The sequence below is a fragment of the Eleutherodactylus coqui genome, chromosome 1 (genome assembly GCF_035609145.1).
Source record: "Eleutherodactylus coqui strain aEleCoq1 chromosome 1, aEleCoq1.hap1, whole genome shotgun sequence".
Taxonomy (NCBI): domain Eukaryota; kingdom Metazoa; phylum Chordata; class Amphibia; order Anura; family Eleutherodactylidae; genus Eleutherodactylus; species Eleutherodactylus coqui.
This window is the reverse complement of record NC_089837.1, coordinates 49,262,254-49,289,964: the sequence shown is the minus strand read 5'-3', so window position 1 is coordinate 49,289,964 and position 27,711 is coordinate 49,262,254. Positions and strand designations below refer to the sequence as shown.

General features: G+C 46.6%; 1 protein-coding gene across 1 annotated transcript in view; it reads right to left on the bottom strand.

Annotated features, from left to right (window-relative positions):
• LOC136620584 (cytochrome P450 2K6-like) overlaps nt 1–25,642 on the bottom strand; it is a 63,813-nt gene extending 38,171 nt beyond the window's left edge. The window contains exons 1-3 of the mRNA XM_066595448.1: nt 25,426–25,642; nt 21,242–21,404; nt 7,893–8,042 (exon numbers count right to left, since the gene is read on the bottom strand). Of these exons, the coding sequence (XP_066451545.1) occupies nt 7,893–8,042; nt 21,242–21,404; nt 25,426–25,629 (517 nt within the window). The 5' untranslated portion in view covers nt 25,630–25,642. The remainder of the gene's footprint in view (nt 1–7,892; nt 8,043–21,241; nt 21,405–25,425) is intronic.
• Nucleotides 25,643–27,711: the final 2,069 nt, after the last annotated feature.

The following is a 27,711-nucleotide window of genomic DNA, read 5'->3' as shown; positions in this document are numbered from 1 at the left end:
TCTGTGTGTGTGTCTCTCTCTGCGCTGTGTGTGTGTCTCTCTCTGCGCTGTGTGTGTGTCTCTCTCTGCGCTGTGTGTGTGTCTCTCTCTGCGCTGTGTGTGTGTCTCTCTCTGCGCTGTGTGTGTGTCTCTCTCTGCGCTGTGTGTGTGTCTCTCTCTGCGCTGTGTGTGTGTCTCTCTCTGCGCTGTGTGTGTGTCTCTCTCTGCGCTGTGTGTGTGTCTCTCTCTGCGCTGTGTGTGTGTCTCTCTCTGCGCTGTGTGTGTGTCTCTCTCTGCGCTGTGTGTGTGTCTCTCTCTGCTGTGTGTGTGTCTCTCTCTCTGCGCTGTGTGTGTGCTCTCTCTCTGCGCTGTGTGTGTGCTCTCTCTCTGCGCTGTGTGTGTGTCTCTCTCTGCGCTGTGTGTGTGTCTCTCTCTGCGCTGTGTGTGTGTCTCTCTCTCTGCGCTGTGTGTGTGTCTCTCTCTGCGCTGTGTGTGTCTCTCTCTCTCTGCGCTGTGTGTGTCTCTCTCTCTCTGCGCTGTGTGTGTCTCTCTCTCTCTGCGCTGTGTGTGTCTCTCTCTCTCTGCGCTGTGTGTGTCTCTCTCTCTCTGCCCTGTGTGTGTCTCTCTCTCTCTGCGCTGTGTGTGTCTCTCTCTCTGCGCTGTGTGTGTCTCTCTCTCTGCGCTGTGTGTGTCTCTCTCTCTCTCTGCCTGTGTGTGTCTCTCTCTCTGCCTGTGTGTGTGTCTCTCTCTCTCTCTGCGCTGTGTGTGTCTCTCTCTCTCTCTGCGCTGTGTGTGTCTCTCTTCTCTCTCTGCGCTGTGTGTGTCTCTCTCTCTGCGCTGTGTGTGTCTCTCTCTCTCTGCGCTGTGTGTGTCTCTCTCTCTCTGCGCTGTGTGTGTCTCTCTCTCTCTGCGCTGTGTGTGTCTCTTCTCTCTGCGCTGTGTGTGTCTCTCTCTGCGCTGTGTGTGTCTCTCTCTGCGCTGTGTGTGTCTCTCTCTCTGCGCTGTGTGTGTCTCTTCTCTCTGCGCTGTGTGTGTCTCTCTCTCTGCGCTGTGTGTGTCTCTCTCTGCGCTGTGTGTGTCTCTTCTCTCTGCGCTGTGTGTGTCTCTCTCTCTCTGCGCTGTGTGTGTCTCTTCTCTCTGCGCTGTGTGTGTCTCTTCTCTCTGCGCTGTGTGTGTCTCTCTCTCTCTGCGCTGTGTGTGTCTCTTCTCTCTGCGCTGTGTGTGTCTCTCTCTCTCTGCGCTGTGTGTGTCTCTTTCTCTCTGCGCTGTGTGTGTCTCTTCTCTCTGCGCTGTGTGTGTCTCTTCTCTCTGCGCTGTGTGTCTCTTCTCTCTGCGCTGTGTGTGTCTCTTTCTCTCTGCGCTGTGTGTGTCTCTTTCTCTCTGCGCTGTGTGTGTCTCTTTCTCTCTGCGCTGTGTGTGTCTCTTCTCTCTGCGCTGTGTGTGTCTCTTTCTCTCTGCGCTGTGTGTGTCTCTTTCTCTCTGCGCTGTGTGTGTCTCTTTCTCTCTGCGCTGTGTGTGTCTCTTTCTCTCTGCGCTGTGTGTGTCTCTTTCTCTCTGCGCTGTGTGTGTCTCTTTCTCTCTGCGCTGTGTGTGTCTCTTTCTCTCTGCGCTGTGTGTGTCTCTTTCTCTCTGCGCTGTGTGTGTCTCTTTCTCTCTGCGCTGTGTGTGTCTCTTTCTCTCTGCGCTGTGTGTGTCTCTTTCTCTCTGCGCTGTGTGTGTCTCTTTCTCTCTGCGCTGTGTGTGTCTCTTTCTCTCTGCGCTGTGTGTGTCTCTTTCTCTCTGCGCTGTGTGTGTCTCTTTCTCTCTGCGCTGTGTGTGTCTCTTTCTCTCTGCGCTGTGTGTGTCTCTTTCTCTCTGCGCTGTGTGTGTCTCTTTCTCTCTGCGCTGTGTGTGTCTCTTTCTCTCTGCGCTGTGTGTGTCTCTTTCTCTCTGCGCTGTGTGTGTCTCTTTCTCTCTGCGCTGTGTGTGTCTCTTTCTCTCTGCGCTGTGTGTGTCTCTTTCTCTCTGCGCTGTGTGTGTCTCTTTCTCTCTGCGCTGTGTGTGTCTCTTTCTCTCTGCGCTGTGTGTGTCTCTTTCTCTCTGCGCTGTGTGTGTCTCTTTCTCTCTGCGCTGTGTGTGTCTCTTTCTCTCTGCGCTGTGTGTGTCTCTTCTCTCTGCGCTGTGTGTGTCTCTTTCTCTCTGCGCTGTGTGTGTCTCTTCTCTCTGCGCTGTGTGTGTCTCTCTCTCTGCGCTGTGTGTGTCTTCTCTCTGCGCTGTGTGTGTCTCTTTCTCTCTGCGCTGTGTGTGTCTCTTTCTCTCTGCGCTGTGTGTGTCTCTTTCTCTCTGCGCTGTGTGTGTCTCTTTCTCTCTGCGCTGTGTGTGTCTCTTTCTCTCTGCGCTGTGTGTGTCTCTTTCTCTCTGCGCTGTGTGTGTCTCTTTCTCTCTGCGCTGTGTGTGTCTCTTTCTCTCTGCGCTGTGTGTGTCTCTTTCTCTCTGCGCTGTGTGTGTCTCTTTCTCTCTGCGCTGTGTGTGTCTCTTTCTCTCTGCGCTGTGTGTGTCTCTTTCTCTCTGCGCGGTGTGTGTCTCTTTCTCTCTGCGCGGTGTGTGTCTCTTTCTCTCTGCGCTGTGTGTGTCTCTTTCTCTCTGCGCTGTGTGTGTCTCTTTCTCTCTGCGCGGTGTGTGTCTCTTTCTCTCTGCGCGGTGTGTGTCTCTTTCTCTCTGCGCGGTGTGTGTCTCTTTCTCTCTGCGCGGTGTGTGTCTCTTTCTCTCTGCGCGGTGTGTGTCTCTTCTCTGGCGGTGTGTGTCTCTTCTGCGCGGTGTGTGTCTCTTTCTCTCTGCGCGGTGTGTGTCTCTTTCTCTCTGCGCGGTGTGTGTCTCTTTCTCTCTGCGCGGTGTGTGTCTCTTTCTCTCTGCGCGGTGTGTGTCTCTTTCTCTCTGCGCGGTGTGTGTCTCTTTCTCTCTGCGCGGTGTGTGTCTCTTTCTCTCTGCGCGGTGTGTGTCTCTTTCTCTCTGCGCGGTGTGTGTCTCTTTCTCTCTGCGCGGTGTGTGTCTCTTTCTCTCTGCGCGGTGTGTGTCTCTTTCTCTCTGCGCGGTGTGTGTCTCTTTCTCTCTGCGCGGTGTGTGTCTCTTTCTCTCTGCGCGGTGTGTGTCTCTTTCTCTCTGCGCGGTGTGTGTCTCTTTCTCTCTGCGCTGTGTGTGTCTCTTTCTCTCTGCGCGGTGTGTGTCTCTTTCTCTCTGCGCTGTGTGTGTCTCTTTCTCTCTGCGCTGTGTGTGTCTCTTTCTCTCTGCGCTGTGTGTGTCTCTTTCTCTCTGCGCTGTGTGTGTCTCTTTCTCTCTGCGCTGTGTGTGTCTCTTTCTCTCTGCGCTGTGTGTGTCTCTTTCTCTCTGCGCGGTGTGTGTCTCTTTCTCTCTGCGCTGTGTGTGTCTCTTCTCTCTGCGCTGTGTGTGTCTCTTTCTCTCTGCGCTGTGTGTGTCTCTTTCTCTCTGCGCTGTGTGTGTCTCTTTCTCTCTGCGCTGTGTGTGTCTCTTCTCTCTGCGCTGTGTGTGTCTCTTTCTCTCTGCGCTGTGTGTGTCTCTTTCTCTCTGCGCTGTGTGTGTCTCTTTCTCTCTGCGCTGTGTGTGTCTCTTTCTCTCTGCGCTGTGTGTGTCTCTTTCTCTCTGCGCTGTGTGTGTCTCTTTCTCTCTGCGCTGTGTGTGTCTCTTTCTCTCTGCGCTGTGTGTGTCTCTTTCTCTCTGCGCTGTGTGTGTCTCTTTCTCTCTGCGCTGTGTGTGTCTCTTTCTCTCTGCGCTGTGTGTGTCTCTTTCTCTCTGCGCTGTGTGTGTCTCTTTCTCTCTGCGCTGTGTGTGTCTCTTTCTCTCTGCGCTGTGTGTGTCTCTTTCTCTCTGCGCTGTGTGTGTCTCTTTCTCTCTGCGCTGTGTGTGTCTCTTTCTCTCTGCGCTGTGTGTGTCTCTTTCTCTCTGCGCTGTGTGTGTCTCTTTCTCTCTGCGCTGTGTGTGTCTCTTTCTCTCTGCGCTGTGTGTGTCTCTTTCTCTCTGCGCTGTGTGTGTCTCTTTCTCTCTGCGCTGTGTGTGTCTCTTTCTCTCTGCGCTGTGTGTGTCTCTTTCTCTCTGCGCTGTGTGTGTCTCTTTCTCTCTGCGCTGTGTGTGTCTCTTTCTCTCTGCGCTGTGTGTGTCTCTTTCTCTCTGCGCTGTGTGTGTCTCTTTCTCTCTGCGCTGTGTGTGTCTCTTTCTCTCTGCGCTGTGTGTGTCTCTTTCTCTCTGCGCTGTGTGTGTCTCTTTCTCTCTGCGCTGTGTGTGTCTCTTTCTCTCTGCGCTGTGTGTGTCTCTTTCTCTCTGCGCTGTGTGTGTCTCTTTCTCTCTGCGCTGTGTGTGTCTCTTTCTCTCTGCGCTGTGTGTGTCTCTTTCTCTCTGCGCTGTGTGTGTCTCTTTCTCTCTGCGCTGTGTGTGTCTCTTTCTCTCTGCGCTGTGTGTGTCTCTTTCTCTCTGCGCTGTGTGTCTCTTTCTCTCTGCGCTGTGTGTGTCTCTTTCTCTCTGCGCTGTGTGTGTCTCTTTCTCTCTGCGCTGTGTGTGTCTCTTTCTCTCTGCGCTGTGTGTGTCTCTTTCTCTCTGCGCTGTGTGTGTCTCTTTCTCTCTGCGCTGTGTGTGTCTCTTTCTCTCTGCGCTGTGTGTGTCTCTTTCTCTCTGCGCTGTGTGTGTCTCTTTCTCTCTGCGCTGTGTGTGTCTCTTTCTCTCTGCGCTGTGTGTGTCTCTTTCTCTCTGCGCTGTGTGTGTCTCTTTCTCTCTGCGCTGTGTGTGTCTCTTTCTCTCTGCGCTGTGTGTGTCTCTTTCTCTCTGCGCTGTGTGTGTCTCTTTCTCTCTGCGCTGTGTGTGTCTCTTTCTCTCTGCGCTGTGTGTGTCTCTTTCTCTCTGCGCTGTGTGTGTCTCTTTCTCTCTGCGCTGTGTGTGTCTCTTTCTCTCTGCGCTGTGTGTGTCTCTTTCTCTCTGCGCTGTGTGTGTCTCTTTCTCTCTGCGCTGTGTGTGTCTCTTTCTCTCTGCGCTGTGTGTGTCTCTTTCTCTCTGCGCTGTGTGTGTCTCTTTCTCTCTGCGCTGTGTGTGTCTCTTTCTCTCTGCGCTGTGTGTGTCTCTTTCTCTCTGCGCTGTGTGTGTCTCTTTCTCTCTGCGCTGTGTGTGTCTCTTTCTCTCTGCGCTGTGTGTGTCTCTTTCTCTCTGCGCTGTGTGTGTGTCTCTTTCTCTCTGCGCTGTGTGTGTCTCTTTCTCTCTGCGCTGTGTGTGTCTCTTTCTCTCTGCGCTGTGTGTGTCTCTTTCTCTCTGCGCTGTGTGTGTCTCTTTCTCTCTGCGCTGTGTGTGTCTCTTTCTCTCTGCGCTGTGTGTGTCTCTTTCTCTCTGCGCTGTGTGTGTCTCTTTCTCTCTGCGCTGTGTGTGTCTCTTTCTCTCTGTGCTGTGTGTGTCTCTTTCTCTCTGTGCTGTGTGTGTCTCTTTCTCTCTGTGCTGTGTGTGTCTCTTTCTCTCTGTGCTGTGTGTGTCTCTTTCCCTCTGTGACTTGCTCTGTCTCTCTCGGTATCTCTCTTTCTTTGTGTCTTTCTTTTGTTTCTTTCTGTCTGCCTCTCTCTCTGTCTGCCATGTGGGTCTCTCTCTCTCTGTCCACCGTGTGTGTTTTTCTCTCTATCTCTCTCTCTCTGTCTGCTTTGTGTGTCTCTCTCTTTCTCTGTCTCACTCTGTCCGCTGTGTGTGTCTCTGTCTCTCTATCTCTTTCTGTGTCTCTGTCTGCCATGTGCATGTCTCTCTCTCTATCTCTGTCTTTGTCTCGGTGTGTCTCGTGTCTCTCTCTTTCTGGGCCTCTGTTTGATGCGTATGTCTCTCTTCCTCCCCCATGCAGCCCCACTCTTTGCTTTGCTAGGCTTCCTATCAGCATTGTTTAGCAACTCAATGCTTTACTATCTCGCACTGACACAGCAGCAGTGCCATAGACTTTACATTGTAACTTTTAAACTCACCTGACTGCTCACAGAAGCTATTAAACTGACGTTTAATGATTTTACGGCAGTGGAGAACATGTGCCTCATCTAATGACACCAAAATCAGCCACCAAAGTTAAAGCAAAAGGGTCAAATTGGGAAATTATAATACCAGTGTTTCTGGTGCAGCTGTGCTATATGGTATATCTATTATGATCCCCACACATCAGGCACACAGCTCTACTACATGCATCCTGCTTCACACCCATCACACATACACAGCTGTGGTACATCCATGCTGATTTCCAGACATCAATAGCTCAGCAGACTCCTGGATACATTGATCAGCCCCAGGTCAAGTGATCCCTGACTCCCTCTGTGGTATGAGTTTTAAGCTATTGTTTCTCTGTTATCAGCCCAAAGGTTGAAGCATATTTAATATATATTGTTCTGTTACACATAAGTATAAACGTAATTATAAGTATCTAACAAATTAAATCTAGCTACTGTATACTAACTTCACCTACTTTTAATTTCCCAAACTATAAACATAATTGGTTGTGTATCCAATCTCATTTTCTCATAATGTACTGTGATGAGAAACCCCTTTAACCCCTTCCCGCTCCAGGACGTACCGGTACGTCCTGGGAGCCTGGTACTTCCCGCAACAGGACGTACCGGTACGTCCTGGGGATAGCGCGAGATCACATAAGATCCCGCGCTATCCCGCAGCGGGAGCCGGCTGTCATTCACAGCCGGTGTCCCGCTGCAACAGCGGGGGGGGCATCGGAGATGCGCCCCCCAGCTGTTAACCCCTTCCCTGCCGCGATCTAAGTAGATCGCGGCAGGGAAAGAGTTCACAGAGGGATCGCGCTCCCTCTGTGTCTCCGGCCGGCTCTCGCGATGTCATCGCGAGAGCCCAGCCTGTCACCATGGCAACAGGACACCAGACACTGGCGTCCTGTATTGCCTATGCCTAGGATCGCTGTATAAGCTATAAGGCATGGCAGAGCAGTAGCTCTGCCATGCCTTATGACAGCGATCATAGGCACAGTGCTGCAAGACCCTCAGAGGGACTCGAATAGTGTAAAAAAAAGAAAAGAAAAACGTAGAAAAAAGAAAAATGTAACAAAAATGGAAAAAAAACCCAAAAAAACACACCTTTTTTTATGCTTTTTCTAATATTAGCATAAAAAAAGGTTAAAAAAAGATTAGAACCCCACATATTGGGTATTGACGCGTCCGTAACGACGTGTACAAAAAGTTGAACATGCTTTTTATTTTGTACGACAAAAAGCGTAAAAAAAAAAAACGCAAAAAGACAGGCAAAATGCTAATTTTTAGCATTTTGCCTCCCAAAAAAATGCAATAAAAGTGATCAAAAAAGCCATACATTCCCCAAAATTGTTCCAATAAAAACTGCAGCTTGTCTAGCGAAAAATAAGCCCTCATAGAGCTCCATACATAGAAAAAGAAAAAGTTACAGGACTTTGAATGCAGCTATAGAGAAAAAAAAAAAATTCCAAAAAAAGGGGGTTTTATTGCAAAAACCTCAAAAAAAATATAACAATTTTGGTATCGTTGTAACCGTACCGACCCGCAGAAAAAAATTTATTGTGTCATTTATGCTGCATGATTAACGCTGTAAGAAAAAGAAAAAAAAAAATCTATGGCAGAATTGATGCGTTTTTTCTCCCTGTTATCATAAAGCAAAAATAAAAATTTTACGATAGTCTATGTACGCAAAAGTGGCACAGATAAAAACTACAGCTCTCCGCGCAAAAAACAAGCCCTTATACGGCCGCGTCCACGGAAAAAAAAAAAAAAAAAGTTATGGCTTTTGAAAAATGGAGATGGAAAAATACCAAATCGCTTGGTCCTCAACGCCAAAATAGGCCATGTCATTAAGGGGTTAAGGTATACATTAAGCAATACACTTGAGAAGCAGTAAAATAAATCTGTAGCATTTATTACTGTTACCTTCCAGAGATTCCAATAGTTTAATGAAATATCCACATTCCTCAATGATCCGATCCTCTAGTGTCCTCTTGCCCATGCCAAAATCCCGTAGTTTAGACAATGTGAATCTTCTCATTATTTTCCAGTTCTCACCATGAGAGAATGGGATGCCTGGAAATACAACACTTAGTGGTGGTAACATTCAGTGAACTTCTCATCAGAAAATAATTTATTGCTTGTGTAAGTTTTTATGTTAAACAGTAGAGATGAGCGAGCACCAAAATGCTCGGGTGCTCGTTACTCGAGTCGAACTTTCAGTGATGCTCGAGAGTTCATTTCGAGTAACGAACCCCATTGAAGTCAATGGGCGACTCGAGCATTTTTGTATATCGCCGATGCTCGCTAAGGTTTTCATTTGTGAAAATCTGCAAAACACAAGAAAGTGATGGAAAGGACACAGAAACAAATAGGGCAGGCGAGGAGCTACATTTTGGGCTGCATCTCAAGTTCCCAGGTCCCACTATTAAGCCACAATAGCGGCAAGAGTGAGACCCCCCCCCCCCCCCACTGTCAGCGTAAAGATCGTTCTCCTCTGCCACAGCTGTAACAGCTGTGGCAGAGAAGAACGATGTTAGCCCATTGAATTCAATGGAGCCGGCAATGGCTCTATTGAAAGCAATGGGCTGCCGGCGATCGCGGGATGAATTGTCGGGAAGAGCTTAAATATATAAGCCCTTCCCTGCAATTCATCCAGAAATGTGTAAAAATAAAAAATATATATATACTCACCTGGTCCCGGCAGACGGAGTTCAGCGCGGCAGGCTGCAGTTCTCCTGAACTGCTCTAAACAGCTGTGAGTAGTATTCAGCAGCCGGGGATTTAAAATCCCCGCCTGCTGAATGAGATGCCTCTGATTGGTCACAGCCTGACCAATCAGAGGCATCCCTCACTCACACCCATTCATGAATTCATGAATGGGTGTGAGTGAGGGATGCCTCTGATTGTTCAGGCTGTGACCAATCAGAGGCATCTCATTCAGCAGGCGGGGATTTTAAATCCCCGGCTGCTGAATACTACTCACAGCTGTTCAGAGCAGTTCAGGAGAACTGCAGCCTGCCACGCTGAACTCCGTCTGCCGGGACCAGGTAAGTATATATATATTTTTTATTTTTACACATTTCTGGATGAATTGCAGGGAAGGGCTTATATATTTAAGCTCTTCCCGACAATTCATCCCGCGATCGCCGGCAGCCCATTGCTTTCAATAGAGCCGGCTGTATTGCCGGCTCCATTGAATTCAATGGTCAGTGCTCGTTTAATCGAGACGAGTACCGCGTGGTGCTCGTCTCGAGTAACGAGCATCTCGAGCACCCTAATACTCGAACGAGCATCAAGCTTGGACGAGTATGCTCGCTCATCTCTATTAAACAGATATTTTTAAGAAATATTTATCACTATCTAAGTGACAACCAATGTTCCAGCTTTCACAGTGTTTTTTGAGCCAATAAATCCACTCAATGCTCCTCCTTTTCTTCTCGTTCTTCTCCTTTCTTTTCTTTCTGTCTTTTCCCTCCTGTTCTTTCCCCTACTCTATTTCTTTTCTTCTCCACTCCTCTTTCTTCTCTTCTTATTGTTCTCCTTTTTTCCTCTCTTTTGCTTTTCCTCCCCTCCTATCTTTCTTTTCCTCTCCCCCCTCTCTTTCCCTTTCTTCTCCTTCCCTCTTATCTCCTTCCTGGGTCTTTTCTTTCCTCTACTGCTACACTTTTTTCCCCCTCCACTTTCCTTCCCCTCTCAATTCTTCTTTTCCTTCTCCTCCACTTCTTTCTTCTCCTCTCCTCTTTTTTCACTCTCCTTCTTATGTTATATTTTTAATATATTTCTCACTACGTGAGAACAAATATTCCAGTTTTCACAGTGATCAGTGATCTCCTCTCTTCTCCTTTCCTCTATTTCTTCTCATCTTATTCCTCTCCTTGTTCTCCCCTCTTCCTTTTTTTTCCTCTTCCTCTTTCATCTACTCTTTGTCTTCTCCTTTCCATCTTTTCTTATCCCTTTTCTCATCTCCTTTCTCCTCCTCTGTTTTCCTCTCTTATGCTCTTTTTTGCCTCCTCTCTTTCTCTCTCCATTTATCTCTTCTTTCCTTTCTTTTTTGTCTTGCTTATACTCTCTCTCTTTCATTCTCACCTCATCTTCCTTTTTGTGAACCCTGTGCACAGCACCATAGATCTCCTATTTTCAAACTCCTGTGATTATGACTTGAGGTTTAAATATACAAAGTGTATTGTAATTAGATGTAAATGCTCAGGTTTCCAGTTGGAGTTAAAGGTCTTATCCATTTTAACCACTCATGTGGCAATAAGATGATTATTGTTAAGGTTGTCCTGCTGAAACAACAACTACAAGTATTGAATTTCCTTGTAGCACCAAAGGTGAAAAGTATCATCACATAGTTCCCATTAAAATCCCTGAGCTGCACTTGCAATGCTTAAACAAGCTGGGAGACATTCTTTGAAACGGTCTCCGCTCTGAACCTTAAACACTGAGAATACCCAGATACATCAAATTACAAAATAATAACTATTCCAATAAATGTAACTTGTGAGAGATCGCTCCTGTCAAACTAACCTGATCAGCTTTGAGGAGGTAAGTTCTAGACTGGACCGGGGAGAGTCACTGGATCTTGTATATCTGGACTTTTTCAAAGCGTTTGATACTGTGCTGCATAAAAGGTTGGTATATAAAATTAGAATGTTTGGTCTGGGTGAGAATGTGTGTAAGCGGGTAAGTAACTGCTCAGTGATAGAAAGCAGAGGGTGGCTATTAATTATACATATACTGATTCATTTATTTTTTGCAGTGTTTTGGTAGTGATAGGTTTCAAACCATAATGGATCTCTTAATTTTTTATGGTATAGATTGTGAAATTTTGAAAGTGGCTTATATAGATTTAGGGCTTCTAAGCAGTTGGGCTTGTGGCTAGGGATAAGAGGTTCTATTTGTTCTTATTTCGTGATTTGGGGGCTGTTTAGGATCTGATGAATTGTCATGGACATTTTATTCTAGATGTGGGAGGATGGTGAAGATTTTTTGCCCATAATGCAAGGTATTAGGGAAGCTGGGGTGAAGGGGAGAGGTTGTCGGGCTCTGTTACTTTTTTTTTTTTTTTAATCAATTTTTATTAAATTTTCAATAAACAGGGTTTCATACATACAAGCTTGCGCTGATATATCAGATCAAGTTGAGAGAGTTTGTCTTAGCGCGGACTCTATCAGTAGAATTACAATTATGAACAAAACTGGTATACATTTCTTTCTTGACTTTCTCAAAGCTACAGTAAACTACAGAACTATTCAAGTGGCTCCTAATGATTATCCATCTTGTCTGTTATAGCTATACACAGAATGAATTATGGAGCCAAATCTGTAACAGAGAATAACAATGGGGTGGGGGAGGATGGGGGAGGGGTAGGGAGTAAAGAGGTGTGGTGGGTGGTTACGAGAAAAAGAGGGGGGGGGGCAGATAGATAAGAAGTCCAGCTCCGACATATATGTGGTATGATTCTTACCCAGTCCGGGACAGCGAGGGTTCCAAATTCAGCTTTAGACGGGGCACTTCGCTAAACGTCAAGCGTCCGAGGCCTCAAGGCCTCCATGGGCTTAGTGATATAGAGGCGCCGTCTAACCGAGGCTGCCCTCCCAAGGGGAGGGAGGAGAAGGGGGGTGGAGATAAAGGGATTTCTGGTAAATTTATTTTACCTTTGTTTTAATTCCTTTTTTTTGTTTGTTTGTTTTTCAGGTATTCCCTAGGTTACAAGTTGTGTCTCAGGTTTCTCCATGGGGTCCAGATCTGGAGGAACTTGTCATGGGTACCTTTAGACCAGCTCAACAATTCCTCCATATTACACAGCATTTGTTTTTTCCCCTCCATCGGGATATGGAAGGGGGTACTTTTTGCAGCCAGTGTAGGGGGATTAACGCTTTAGCTGTATCCAAGAGGAAAGCCGTTAGTTTGTTTTTCAAAGGGTGGAAAGCCGATGAGGGTTTCCATAAGAAGATCATGTACGCTGTTAGGGAAATATTTGGGTGGATCAGTCTGAGGACTTCCTCGACCCCTCTCCAGTAGGGTGTAATGTCTGGGCATTCCCACCAGATGTGGAGGTAGGATCCAACCCCAGAATCACATCTCCAGCATCTGTTGTAGGGTGCTAGCTTATAGTTACATAGCCATTGCGGGGTTTTATACCATCTGACTAGTAACTTGTAATGGCTTTCCTGCATGAGGATGCATGGAGAGAGGCCGTAGGCTGTCCCCAGGATGAGGTTTATATCCTCATTCGATAGGGATATCCCCAATTCTTTTTCCCACGACGTGAGAAAGGTGGGTTTGGTAAAAGACCGAGGTGAAATGAAGTGTTTTCTCAGGTATGAGATTTTGAGCATTTTGGGATTATTTTCACTGAGAATTTTTTCAAATTGTGTTTTGGGTCGGGAAGATTTGCATTTAGCATGGAACTCCGTGAAAATTTTATGGATATGCTTTATCTGCAGAAAGGAGAAGGTTTTGCGGGGGAGGAGGTTTTGTCTAATCTCCTCCGGGGAATGGTGTAAAGCTTGTAGATCTTCTATCCGCTTGTTGTGTGTACCCTTCCATACCCTGGATACCCCTGGGTCTTGAGGGATACCTAGCATTTTGTATACTGTCTGAAGTGGTGCTTTTGGCAAAGGTTTAGGAGCTAGGGATTCATTCAGCCCGTCCCAGATCTCGCAGGGTCCTCTGAGCAAAGGGTTGAAGTTTTTAGCCCTATATGTGGTCTTCTTTGGAAGCCAGAGGTCCTCTAGAAAGAAGTCCCCATGCGCCTCCTCTGCAAGCGCACACAGAATTGGATCTTTTGTGGTATTAGTTAAGTCTATCCAGTATCTGAGTTGGGTAGCTTTGTAGAAGTCTTGAATAGATGGGAGGTTTATTCCCCCCTCGGCTTTCCTTTTAATCATCAGGCTATACGCCAATCTGGGTCTCCTCTGCCACCAAACGAACCCCGAGAAAGCCATACGTAGGGTTTTAAAGAAGGTCGCTGGCAGATGTATAGGAAGTAAACGGAGTTTATATATCACTATGGGAAGGACATATGATTTTAATACATTTTTCCTACCAAACCAGGATAGAGCTGGCAAGTCATAGGAACGCAAGAGTGCTTTTACCTGATCTATCAGAGGCAAGAAACTTTGGTTGAATATGTTCTCTATTTTTTTGGTGAGTTTTACTCCTAGGTAGTCTACCGATACTTCTGACCAAGACAAGGGTGAACTGGACCTTAACGCGCTACAGTGTTTTTTGGGTATCGAGATATTTAATATTGTTGACTTGGAGAAATTTATTTTAAAATTTGAAAGGGCTCCAAAGTCATTTAGTATGGATGTAAGTCTAGGTATGCTTCTCTCCGGCTCAGTTACAATGAACATTATGTCATCCGCAAAGGCTGCCGCTGAAAGTTTATATTTGCCAATTGTTAATCCCTTTATCACTGGGTCTTGTCTCACCCATTGGAGTAAGGGTTCCATGGCCAGTATAAATGAAGTGGGAGAGAGGGTGCAGCCCTGGCGGGTGCCATTGTGGATGTCAAAGAGAGGAGATAGTATATCATTGATCTTTAGCCTAGCATGGGGTTCAGTATATAAGGAAAAGATCGCAGCGATGAAAGGGGCCGGAAAGTTAAAGTTGGAGAACTCTGTCCATATAGGTCCAGTCCACCCTGTCAAAGGCCTTCTCAGCATCAGTGCTAAATCAGTGCCATAGGGACATTGCGTTTTTGGGAGTATTTTATTGCGTGTAGTAAGCGTATGCAGTGGTCTCTGCCTTCTCTGCCCTTCACAAATCCTGCTTGTTCAGGGTTGACAATGGCAGGGATGAAGTCTTCCAATCTTTTAGCTAATAATTTGGCCCATATCTTCATGTCCAGGTTAATTGAGATGAGCCTGCAGCTACCACATGCTTTCGGATCTTTGTTATCTTTATGAATTAGGGTGACATGAGCTTCCTGGGCCTGTCTGGGTAGTCTCTCCCCTTTGAGAAGTGCATTAAACATCTGTCAGGTGTGGAATGAGTTGAGATTTGAAGGCTCTGTAATAAGCTATTGAGAGGCCATCCGGTCCGGGGCTTTTTCCCTGGGGGCAGGAGTCTATTATCTCCTCTACTTCTTTTGTTGTGATTGGATTGAGAAGGATAGCGGTGCCTTTGTTGTCAAGCTTTGTGAGGTTCAGGGAGTTTAGAAAGGAGTCGATCTGGGTTTTGACTTTATGTCTGACTGGGGAGGTCTCACAATCCTCTAGGTTGTAGAGTTGGGAATAAAAGTATTGGAATTCTTTTGCTATTTCTGGGAATGTGGAGACTATTGACCCCGAGTGCGTTTTTATCATCTGAATGTGGTTTCTAGATCGAAAATTCTTGAGTAGAGCTGTCGTCAGTTTGCTTCCCTTATTACCATGTGAGTATAATCGTTGTTTAAGGAAGCTGTGTTTTTTATTAAACACCTCATTAAGGCAGCAGCGTAGGTTTTTTCTTATTGTGGTTAGTTCATCTAGGTTCGCTTTGGTCTGAGCTAATTTGGTTGCTTGTTCTAATTTGGCAATTCTTAGGAGATAGTTGTCTCTTTGTTTTTGCTTTTTAATTCTGGATCCTAATGCTATCAAGTGGCCCCTCGTGAATGCTTTATGAGTTTCCCAAATCAATGGGATTTTGGGATTGTCTTTTCGATTTATTTTAAAAAATTTGTCTATCAGAACCCCTAAGCGGGAACTCTCGTCAGTAGAGTCTAGAAGAGAATTGTTAAGACGCCATATCCATTTGCGGGGGGACTCGTTGCTTAGTTGGAAGTCGGCGTGTACAGGGGCGTGGTCCGACACTGTTATAGAGTCCATTTTAGTTTCCCCGAGGCTCGGTAGGAGGCCAGAGGAGGCGAAGATATAGTCCAGTCTCTGGAAGGAGGCGTGTATTTGTGAGTAGAAGGTGAAATCCTTAGAGGAGGGCCGTGACAGCCGCAACACATCCACCGCTCCCAGCTCCTGCAACGACCTGCCAAGTCTTTTTAATTTGGCCAGGAAGATCTGGGAACGGGCTGAGGAGGAATCCAGTAGGGGGTTTATGGTAATGTTTAGGTCCCCTCCTAGGATTATGTGACCCTCCGCAAATTGTTTGAGTATTTCAAGTTGTTTTGTTATCCATGGGATTTGTTCTGAGTTTGGGGCATATAGATTTGCGATTGTTATTTTGATGTTTCTGATCTTGCCTTTAAGGATGAGGGCCCTACCTTCACCGTCGGAGTATTGTGCAGTGAGCGTGAAGGGTATGGAATTATGAAACAGTATGGACACCCCTTTCGAAGCCGACTCTGGGTGGGAGTTGTGGAAACACTGTTGGGAGAACCCCCCTGGTAGTGAGAAGTGTCTGTCCCCTTTAAAATGTGTCTCTTGCAATAGTAAAATCTTGGACTTACATTTTTTTAGGATCTGAGCCACGTTGTCTCTTATTCGGAGAATTCAAACCACGGACGTTAAATGACGTGAAGTGAATACTACCCTCGTCTGTCCCGGAGGAGAAGGCCAAAGCTTCAAAGGAATCAAAACCGTTAGCTAATGTACACCCGGGTTGTTAAACACTGAGGTTCTGGTTGTTACTTGAACGTTTAGGCAGGATGGATATCAGCTAGAGATAGAAGTTAGGGGTGGAAGGAGGTGACGACCACAAATTAAAGAAGTTAAAGGAGGAGGGGGGTAGGAGTTAGGGAGGAGAAGCGAAAAGAAGGGGGGGGGGGTAGCTATATCGGCTGTTGAGGTATAAGATTAAAGGATATGAACAGCTTCCGTGAGTGCCGTGTGGGGAACTCTACGGAAGTTGTAAGGACCAGTGGTTGCAGGAAGTACGCCCCTGTCAAAAAGGTGCCGCTCCCTGCCACCAGTTAACACGAAAATTTTCAAACTCTAGAGGTACAAAATTGCGGTTTAGCCAGATCACTACAGGCGAAGCAAGCCTGGTCGATCGGGCACTACCGCAATGCAACCCCTACAAAAGGTATGCATAGATAATAGAACAGGCTAAACATTAACAGTGTGTCCTGCATCTTAGAGTGCAAGAGAGAGGTCGCTCTGTGGGTCTAAATCCCATCAGTCAGCGGCGGTGAGATCAAGTATCATGGACCTTAAGTAGCCGGCCTTTTTCAAGTGTCCTCCTGTGTCATCTCTTCTTTATTCTTTTTCTTTTTCCCCTTTGGAGATTTGAAATGGCCTGCTTGTTGCCATCCTTCTGGTTGGATTAACAACAATTACTGCTCCATGTGGTTGGGTACCTTTAGTAGCCAGGAGCAGTGAGATTTTACATTTTTCCAGGCCTCCCCAGCTTCTGCACTTGCGTCTGCCAATTTGATGACGGACGCATGTGCTAAAGCTGGGGAAAGGTCCACAGATAAGGATACCATCTGGAGAAATCGCCGCAAGCCTTAGGCGAGTAATTTCACCTTCTCTCACAGTTTGGATCCCTGACGGGAGGTGAAACTTAACATTTTTTTACTTTTACATGATTGCTGTTATCCAATAATTAATGGTAATTACGTGACCAAGAACTTTGTACTGCGGCCCCTCTGTGAGATCTCCAGGCTCTCGGCTACATTTAGTAGCCAGGTGTGGGGAGATTTTAAATTACCCCAGCAATCTGCTACTTTTGCGCATGCACCTGCCATTTTGGCAACGGGCACGTACGCAAAAGCCCGGATAAGGTCCGCGGATAAATCCAGGGTCCTTGGTACCCAATTTCATTTCCCCTCATGGATATGAAACTAACTTTTTTTTTTTTCTACTCTTTTTTTTTACTTTTATGTGATCACTCTTATCATTTTGGATAGCAGCAATCATGTGACTGGGAACCGCATACAGTGGCTCCGGGTGTCAGCTCCCTGCTCTGAACTACTCATACTAGCTGGGAGCAGGGCGTTTTTAAATTTCCCTGGCCTCCCGACCCTCTGTGCATGAAGTAATGGTGTCTTATATGCATGCCAGAATGCCGAAGAAATCGCGGAGAATGGGGGTGAGCATTCTCAGCTCCCTTTATGGATCCGATCCATAAGGGGAGCTGAAACTATCTTTTATTTACTTCTCATCGACTTTAACATGATTGCCAGTGGATACCGGCAATCGCGTGGCGGGGGAGGGGGGGGGGGAGGTTACCTGGGGCGCGGGATGACAGCTCCAGGATGTCGTCTATCTCCGGTAACTGACAGGATGGAGCTGTCACGTCCAAAGTCTGCAGGGTTTTAATCCCCAGAGGATGCATGTTTTTACATCCTCGGGGATTAAAGCCTAGCAGGCCAGAACGTAAAAAACACTGTGGGCTGGTCACTAAGGGGTTGTTCAAATTGTACAATTTTTGTAAATCCAGACCTCATGCAGTGAAATAACAAATTATATACTCACCTCTCCCCACTCATCAACATCCTCAGAGTGGATTAGTCCTCTGTGCCTGTGTTTGTGTACAGGCTGCAGGCCTACCCAGTTTACGAGACGTCGCAGGTGCTGCAGATAACAACATGAGGAGAAAAGCCGGCTCCTTAAAAACACCTTTTATTTATGTTTGATTTTTTTTTCCTCTTTCTTTATTTTTCCTCTTATGTGATTCTGGGTGTTGCTATTAAGTGTGCGGAAATGTGCACATATTTAAATCATTGGTCCATAATTGTTTTTAAGGGGAAGCACCGTGTCAGTCTGTTAACTGCGATCAAGAAAGCAGTGTCTTTCGAAAAGCGTCTGCGTTGACATGGTGTCACACGGTACCCATCATTTATGATTTTATGCATTTTTTGTGATTAAAGATAAAAGTGTTTTTAAGGAGCCTGCTTTTCTCCTCATGTTGTTGCTGTTTACACCGTTTGACTTACGGTCAGCCTGAGCAGCTGAAGACTCTCAAGCCAAACCGGGCTAAATATTACCATTTAACCAGTTGAAGATAACGTTGCATTATGTGTTTTGGAAGCTGCAGACAATAACTGAGTTCAGCAATCGAGTGTTGAACTGTTATTGGCTACAATGCCTGTGGTGTTCCGTAAACATGTCGGGGAAGGCTGTAAACATGACATTAGAGGGAGACTCGGAGCATCGCCACAGGATGCAGCAGGAGCGGGGAGAGATGCGTATATCATTGTTATTTTACTTCATTGGGGCGGGAATTTATAGAAGTTGTACAACTTGTAAAACCCCTTTGGGTGACCCTGCTCTATCACGTTCAAGTGGCGTAGAAGGCTCTACGGGCAGGACTGTCATAATGAGACAATGGGGAATATTTACTTAGACAAGTGTTTTACACGTCAGTCTTTCTAATAATGATGATAATAATCATCTTTACTCGTATAGCGTTAACTTATTCCGCAGTGCTTGCAAAGCACACAGGGGAACACAAACAATACGAAAATTACAGAAATGTCAAAAGTTACATGTGGTATTCAATTCATTAGAAACAAAGGGGGTGGGGTAATAACAGAAGGTACAGGGGAAGGTGGTGTAGCAAGGGGGAACACAGCAAGGTGCCGATAACATGTAATGTACAGTTCACAAGACACAAATGGGGTGGGGGGTAGTAAAGGGGGTATTGGGCAGGAAGGGTGCATGATAGGCAAAAGTGGAAAGCTATAGGGAGGGGCAGGGGGCGTATTGTGGGGGTTGGGAATAGATCAGGAGGTTTGGTATGCTTCTTTGAAGAGGTATAATGAAAAAAATTTGGTACCATGTTAGCTAGTAGAGCAAAAAATACATAATGCAAGCTTTCCTACCCCCTATACTTTGATGAAGGACTCAGTAAGTCTGAAAGTTTGCATTAACATCATGTATTTTTGTTAGCTTTTAAAAGGTATCATATCTACAAGATTACTTGGTTTATCTTGCTGGGAACAATCACACCTTTCAAGAGGTGCGTCTTTAAGATGCGCCTGAATTTCTGTGCATCTGGGATTGTCTGGATGTTTTGGGGTACAGCGTTCAAGAGGATTGGTGCTGCTCTAGAGAAGTTGTGAGGTGAGTATGTGAAGTTCGTATTAGAGGGGTGTTTAGTCTGAAGGTGTTAGCAAATTGGAGCGCACGGACTGGGTGATGTATGGTGGTGTTCGTGGTGAGGAACAGCTGTATTTTTTTTGCAATATTCCATTGGAATATGGGCGGTAAAGTAGAGGTCAGAATCCAGCGTAATCCCATGGCAGCGGGTGTGCTGTCTGGGGGTTTTGATGGTGCCAGATACTGATATGGAGATGTTAGGAGAAGGTTGACTGGTTGAGGGTGGAAAGACTTGGAGGTCAATTTTAGAGAGGTTAAGTTTGAGAAAAAGGGAGCATATGGTGTTAGCGACAGACAATTGGTGATGTTTTGAAGAAAGGGTACAGAGATGTCGCAGCTTGAAAAGGACCATCTAGGTCGAAATGTTGCTGGTCTGCATTTTTAATATGGAATAATAAAGCAACTTTGGATTTTTTACCTACCCCTTATGCTGCCGTCTCTATATATAACACTGAACTCTGTGTGTGTGTGAGAGTCAGAGAGTTGTGATAGGCCGAGGGAGAAGGTGAGCATTAAAAGCTGGGAGGCAGATGGGGAAGTGGGGTCGTTAGTGGAGATGTTGAAGTCACTGAGATTAAGGGTTGGGAGTTTGCAGGATAGGAAATAGAGGATCAATCATGCGGTAAAATGGTCCAGGAACATGCAGGTGGGACTCAGGGGCCGGTCGATGACTGCAACACCAAGGGACAGTGGACAGAAGAATCATACAATATGGACTTCAAATGATGAGAAGGTGAGGGAGGGAGTCGGGGGGATGACCTGGAAGGTGCAATTTGGCGAATGAAGAACACCTACTCCTCCACTGTGCCTGTCTTCTTATATGGGGGGGTGGGTATGGGGGTGGGTGGGGTAGTGGGGGTGGGAGAACTGCAAACCATCAAAGGACTATGCAGCGTGGGAGGTTGAATCGGACTGCTGTATCCATATCTTGGTGAGGGTAAGCAGGTTGAGATGCTGGGTAATGAAGAGGTCATGGATGCTTGGGAGTTTGTTGCACACGGATTGGGAGTTCCACAGGGCACATTTGAAAGACAGGGGAGTGTGTGCATGGGCTAATGGTTGGGCGTGGGGCAGGTTTTGACAGTGAGCAGTGTGGTGTGGGCAGGGTTGGGGGAAATGTCGCCCACAGCTAAAAGTAGTAGGGTAGCGAGGGTGAGCAGGTGATTGGGGATTTGTGAGGGTGGCTATTGTGTTTCTTGGTGGTGGTGAGAGGGGGATGGAGGCATTTTAGGAGGGTGAGGAGTGTGTGAGAGCTGTGTATGGCACAAAGAGCAGGGAGGGGCTGCTGTGGATGAACTGTGTTGGGGCTGGGTGTAGGAAGAAAGTATTAAGGCTTGTAGTTAGGATAGCAGTAGAGATTAATGCAAAGATGAGGGTGTTATGTGCAGAGTGTTGGTGATTGTGGAGTTTACCTGTCTCCTGCTCTATCGAACTGTGCTGTGTAACCGCATCATTTGACTGCATAAGACACTTGATCCAGGTCACGTATTACATGACACCTATGTGTGCCCATGAGGCCAACACTAAATTTATAGATAAAGCTACAGCTGGGAGTGACTAGTTAAATTACAATAGTTAATCAGCTGGACCTATCCTTGCAGGGCTAGCTAGCAAGATGGGGGGGGGGGGGATAGAGAGGTTTTTTGCTCTCTTTTGTACACTCTGCTCCCACTATGAGCAACAGAAGCTATGGAGTTGGTTTTTGGTTTAATCTATACCAGTTTCTGGCATATATTATTGTAAATTTGAAGGGCCATTCACAGCCAAAAGTCCTGAAAGTTGCTGACTAGAGATGAGCGAGCGTACTCGCTATGGCAAACTACTCGAGCAAGTAGTGCCTTATGTGAGTACCTCCCCGCTTGTCTCAAAAGATTCGGGTGCCGACGTGGGAGAGCGGTAAGTTGCGGGAGTGAGCAGGGGGGAGCGGGGATGGGGGGGGGGGGGGGGAGAGAGAGATCTCCCTCCGTTGCTCCCCACTCTCCCCCGACGCTCCCCACCTCCTGCCGGCACCCGAATTTTTAGAGATGAGCGGGCAGGTACTCTCATAAGGCACTTCTCGTTCGAGTAGTTTGCCTTAGCGAGTACGCTCGCTCATCTCTATTGCTAACATTAAAGTTAGCCCTAAAGTTTAACATTTCAACTTTTAGACCCCAGAATACAACTAGGGTCTAATCTTTTTACGCATGACTTAGCAGGAAGACTGTAGATTTTTGAACACCTATAAAAGGTATAAGTAAGTATAGTACAATGGTATGAAAAGCAGTATATATAGTGTGATTAGAGTACCAAATCCCTCATTAATGTCTTCAAATATTGGGATATGAGGTCTTTCTGCGAATTCATCAGCATAGTCCACGAGAGCACTTTTCACCGTCTCGTACCCAGACAGCACCACCATTTTCACATTACCCATTTGAATGCTGTACACGGGGCCATATTTTTTTGAGAGCTGAAATAAAATACAACATTTTTGTAAGAGTTAAAATATTTAAATATAATTTTACACAAAGAACAGAGAAAAGTCATGTAAAAAAACACTAATAATTCTTATTATAATAGTGTCATGGCTTCCATTTTAATGCGGTCTGCCTGGTATGGTACACTGTAATTAGATCAGTTATGCTGTTTTTTTCTACATTTAGTTATCATAGTCTGTCAGGTCTTCATCAGGAAACTCTTTCTTACTGTATATAGATTAGCACAGGATGCTAGACTGTTCCAATAAGTACAATCACACATCGGGATGTAAATCTGCACCAAACTTTGTATGCAGCTTTGGTGTATATGTTCACTGTGGAATTAACTCATTGTAATAAATAATTTCTCATCAAATAGAACATGCTGCAAGTTTTTAACAATTTAGAAAGCTTTACAAACTCCTCAGTTAGTTTTCCGGCTCCTTTAGTGATGGCATGCATTTGCTGCCCGGTCGGGACAGTTTTGTACTTACGGTCCAACAGTCTTTGGTAAAGTTTTTGGGGTGCTCTGGGGTTACGAACGGTGTAATATATTTTTGGATAGACAAATGGTTTCCTATTATTTACAACAATTCTCAATAAAGGTAAGAGAAAAACGGGAAAAAAGATTTAGACCATATTAGCGAAAGTAAATGAGACGCAGTGTTTCATATGAGTCCAATAATATCTCTATCTGAAACAATTGTATCTGGTGCATAGAGCTTCTCATACTCCATTAAAGTTGTTTAACATGGATATTAGATTAAACTCAGACTCATCCTATGGAGAAAGGATAACAACTAGAGATGAGCGAGCACCAAAATGCTCGGGTGCTCGTTACTCGAGTCGAACTTTCAGTGATGCTCGAGAGTTCGTTTCGAGTAACGAACCCCATTGAAGTCAATGGGTGACTCGAGCATTTTTGTATATCGCCGATGCTCGCTAAGGTTTTCATTTGTGAAAATCTGCAAAACACAAGAAAGTGATGGAAACGACATAGAAACGAATAGGGCAGGCGAGGAGCTACATTTTGGGCTGTATCTCAAGTTCCCAGGTCCCACTATTAAGCCACAATAGCGGCAAGAGTGAGACCCCCCCCCCCCCCCCCCCCACTGTCAGCGTAAAGATTGTTCTCTGCCACAGCTGTAACAGCTGTGGCAGAGAAGAACGATGTTAGCCCATTGAATTCAATGGAGCCGGCAATACAGCCGGCTCTATTGAAAGCAATGGGCTGCCGGCGTAGGCGGGATGAATTGTCGGGAAGGGCTTAAATATATAAGCCCTTTCCTACAATTCATCCAGAAATGTGTAAAAATAAAAAATATATATATACTTACCTGGTCCCGGCAGAACGATGTTAGCCCATTGAATTCAATGGAGCCGGCAATACAGCCGACTCCATTGAAAGCAATGGGCTGCCGGCGATCGCGGGATGAATTGTCGGGAAGGGGTTAAATATATAAGCCCTTCCCTGCAATTCATCCAGAAATGTGTAAAAATATATTTAAGCTCTTCCCGACAATTCATCCCGCGTACGCCGGCAGCCCATTGCTTTCAATAGAGCCGGCTGTATTGCCGGCTCCATTGAATTCAATGGTCAGTGCTCGTTTAATCGAGACGAGTACCGCGTGGTGCTCGTCTCGAGTAACGAGCATCTCGAGCACCCTAATACTCGAACGAGCATCAAGCTCGGACGAGTATGCTCGCTCATCTCTAATAACAACATTCCACGGCTTCTCAACTAAAAGCAAACCACGCAAGTGGAAATACTCTTAAGTTTCTTCCATAAAATAAATAGCCTCTATAGTCTGATCCAACTGCACCTACAAAAAAATGCTGGCAGTCCAAAATGGAACATTTGATCCCTTTATATCCAAATGGAACATTTGGCTGACAAATCATCCCTCAATTAAAGGGGTTCTGACTAGAGATGAGCGAGCGTACTCGGAAAAGCACTACTCGCTCGAGTAATTTGCTTTATCCGAGTATCGCTGTGCTCGTCCCTGAAGATTCGGGTGCCGGCACGGAGCGGGGAGCTGCAGGGGAGAGCGGGGAGGAACGGAGGGGAGATCTTTCTCTCCCTCTCTCCCGCCAGCTCTCCCCTGCACCCCGCTGTGACTCACCTGTCAGCCGCAGCGGCACCCGAATCTTCAGGGACGAGCACAGCGATACTCGGATAAAGCAAATTAGTCGAGCGAGTAGTGCTTTTCCGAGTACGCTCGCTCATCTCTAGTTCTGACACAAAAAAAAAAAAAATTGTACTCACCTTGCCTGGCCAGGACCGATCGCCAGGCATGTCCCTTACAGTCGGCATCTTTTTCTGTGGCTTGTAGAAGCAGAGCAGGAGCGGTCAAAAAGACGGCTTTCTGCTCTGCTCTGTCCATCAGCCACTTCCGAGGTGAACAGATGGGCCGCCCACAGCAAGCACGTCACAAGCAGTGCTTGCTGTGGGCGGCCCGTCCGTCCTGGCTGAACTGCGAGATTCTGCACGTGCGCAGTGGAGACGCGGCCCATCCTGACTCCTGTCAGAGGGCACCTCTCCACTGCGCATGCGCGCGATCCTGGAGCCGCGCGGCTCGTGGAGGAGGAAACGGAAGAACAGCGCCTGCCGGGAGATGACCCCGCCGATGTCAACAACAACAGGAGACAAGGTAAGTATCATGCTTTTATGCTTTAACAGCCATAAAATCGTGGGTTCCCTGTGTCCATTAGGCAGACCAGGGAACAATGGCTGTTAAAGCATAAAAACATTCATGTCAGAACCCCTTTAACTAGCTTACAAATCCATCCACCACCCTTCCAAGTGTCTTCATGTCTTAAGGCCCATTTACACAGAACAAGTGTTGGGCAAGCGATTCCCGACATTTGTCCCTGTGTGCACGCTCCCCCGTGCTCCTGCACGGGAGCTAGCAGAGCTGGCTCACACACAGCAGGGGGCCAGGGCAGTGCAGGGGATTTTTCTGCTCTCGCTCCCTCGCCCGACTCCATTGAGATAACAGCTGCCCTTCACTACTGAACGGCCGCTGTTTAAACTGATCATCGCTGTTCATCGTTGGTCTTTCATGCTGCATAAATGATGAGCAATGAAATCCATTCTGCAGTTTAAACAGCCGCTGTGTTATGGCAATGGAGGGGGCGAGGGAGCGAGAGAAGAGAAATCTCCTGCACTGCCCCCCGCCCCGCTGGCCACTCCGTGAACTAGCCTGCTCTGCTAACCCTATGGAGTGGAGCTGGATCTGATGGCTGCCTTGTGCCCCTCATTCACCTGTCCCATTGACAGGAATGTAATGGGAGTGGTTTGTCAGCTTGATAAAGACTCCTTGTAGGAGTAGAAACATCGCTGATTATAGAGTATAGAGGAATAAAGATATGTCCTGTGGGATAATTTTGCACCATTGATGCTGCCTGTCTAAAATGTTAGGGACTTTAAACCTAAGGGCTCCCTCACATTGGCTTTTTTCTAAGTACAGAGAGAAAGTATAATGGAGAGATTTGCATTTCTTCCATATTTTGAACCCGCTTTTGGATCGCAAGTCACTGATACAAAAAAAGCCTGTGTTCAGAGTTATCTTTAATCCAGCCTATTAGTATGGCATGCCAGCTGTATAATACAGCTGGCACCCGTACGCGATGGCATAGACACAGCTCATGAGCATAATCCTACAATAGCTTTCACTAAATGCATAGGAGCCACAACGTACTGTTAAAACATGTGACGGCAAGGGGTTAAATAGGCTGTCCAAGAACACATGGCTACTTTCTTCAAGAAACAGCACCACACTTTTGCACAGGATGTATCTGGTATTGCAACTCAGCTCTATTGAACTAAATGGGGCTTTCCTCAGTATCTCCCACAACCTGAGGATAGGAGTGGTGCTGTTTCTGAAAGAAAGAAGCCATGACCCCTTTAGGTAGACTGAAGTAAGTATATAATACATAGTGTAAGAGTCTTTCTGTATTTACACATATGTTGTAGCACACAATCGTATATATTGGAGACTTATCGTAAATTACCTTCATAAGAGTTTCACTAGGTCTTTTGAGATTTATCATGTGTAGATTTCCAATCACCGGCAATCTCGGGGGTCCAGGAGGAAAATTTCCAGCAGAAGTGTCAGAGGTCCATAACTTTAGGCTTTTCAGAATGTATAGAAGTAGCAGGAGTGGCAGTATATAGAGCGTCAGCGTAGAGAAGGACCAATCCATAGCGGCTCCCATGTCAGCTGCACAATATTCCCTTCTTTTATATCCTTTATCAAACAGGAGATGATTTACAGATCCAGCTAATCATTCTCCACATGATAAAGTCAAATAGTCAGATGCGGTACTACATCTCAGTACTAGATGTCCTGTAGTAAAATAATTATGTACTTAGGCGTGGATGTGCTACATGGTGCTAGGACGCATGGGCCCCAGGGACCTTGCATTATAATTTTGTGTTGGGACCACCACTATGACTGACATAAGGAAAGTGGACTCAAAGCGGCCTCCTTACACTACTATATATTGCTGTTACCATGCTGCGGCAGCTGCCAGGGCCGCAGGTGGGTGGTCAGCACGCGCTCATGGGTCCAGGCAGCAGCGTGCACACAGGCGTCTGTGAGTGCAGCTCTATGCACGAGTCCCTGTTATGGGATTCTGCTGGGAGGTGTCGCCTCCCCCTCTCCGCCCCTGGGCGGAGGCTTCTGTTTATAAGGCTGACAGTGAGATCCATTCCCTACCAGTTATTGGTTTCTGCTCAGTGTGCTAGTGTCCTGTCTCTGACAGTCTCCTGTGTTCAGCTTGTTTGCTTAATCTGCCAGGTTATCTATTTGCCTCGGTCTGCTTATATTTTCTGTTGGTTTATTCATCTGCCCTTCCTGTCGGTATTCTACCCTGCTCCTTCTTGGTATGCCAGCGTCCCTCCTTGGTCCCTAGCGAGTGTAGGAACTGCTGCCCAGTTGCCCGCTTGGGGTTAGCCAGGAGTGGAGGCAAGTAGGCAGGGACAGGGGTTGCGGGTAAGTTCTAGGGCAACGCGGGCTGGCGTATCATCGGGTAGGATACCGTAACAATTGCTGGATCTTGTTTTTGGCTACTCCTTGTATGTATACGTCTCACAGCTCTACATTGTAATCTTTAACTATTTAAGATGTTTGCAATTGGTAACACTAGAAGAATAGCTGTGGGATATAGAAATAGTCCTTGAATTCCCAACCAACACCAAAAATGGGAGAAAAGTTTCCTTCATGTTATAGGAGGTCTATTAAAGTAACTCTACACTGAATGGCCACTTTATTAGTGACCGCCATGTAGCAGCGCTTTCGTCTTCCATTGGACTTCAGAAACAACTCATTGTATTTTATATTCCACTAGATGATTAAATGGTTCAGCAGTAATACTGACCCAGGCGGATGAAACGAGCGGATGTTGTGTGATGGCATGGTGGTGGCAGATGGAGGCAGCTTGTTTTAACAACGACAAATTTTTGCTAAACAGAAAGAACAGTTGCATTATTTCACTCCATAGGAGGGTTCGGTATTAGAGATGAGCGAGCATACTCGGTTCGGGTATTTTTGCACTCTAGCACCGCTTTTTCCGAGTAACTGACCACTCGGACGAAAAGATTCGGGGGGTGCCGGGGGTTGCAGAGGGGAGTTGGGGGGGGTTGAGAGAAAAATGAGGAGAAAAAGGGTCCGCATCCCTAAGGGGGTAAAGTGACAGCAACTGAACATTCACTGGAATCCAGACTATTGTTCACAATACTCAGCATACTACATTAGGGCTCTTTCACATTAGCACAGGTGTTTTTACGTGTGCCCCCCACCGCCATAAAAACTTGTTAACAGGCGCACAAATCTGCCGTTTGTGCGCCCATTCCAATGGCCAGGGCCCGGTTCATAAACACCATGCCCGCAATGCCATCAGGCGGGGGGAGACAGTTTAGCTCTACTAAACTGCCTTCCAACCTTCCTCGCCGGCTCCTGGCAAGAGGAGGAGACGGGACGTGGTGGGAGCTAGTGTGCTAGGCCCCCGTCCCATCCTATTGCTGGCTGCGGACAGGCGGTGGAGAGTGGGCGCTTAGCACATTAACTCGGCCCCATCCCGCCCCCTCCCATTGCAAACAGCCGTCAAGGGGCAGAGAGGAGGAGAGAAGGGGGAGGGAGTTTAGCAGTCACGCTGCAAAACTCCCTCTCACCGCCCTTCTCTGGACACTGTCATTGCCTCCCATAGGAGTCTATGCAGCGGTCAACATATTCCTGCCAGGAAGATAGTTTCAGGACTATCTTTACTGTCCAGCGTAAAAGCACCCTGTGATATATT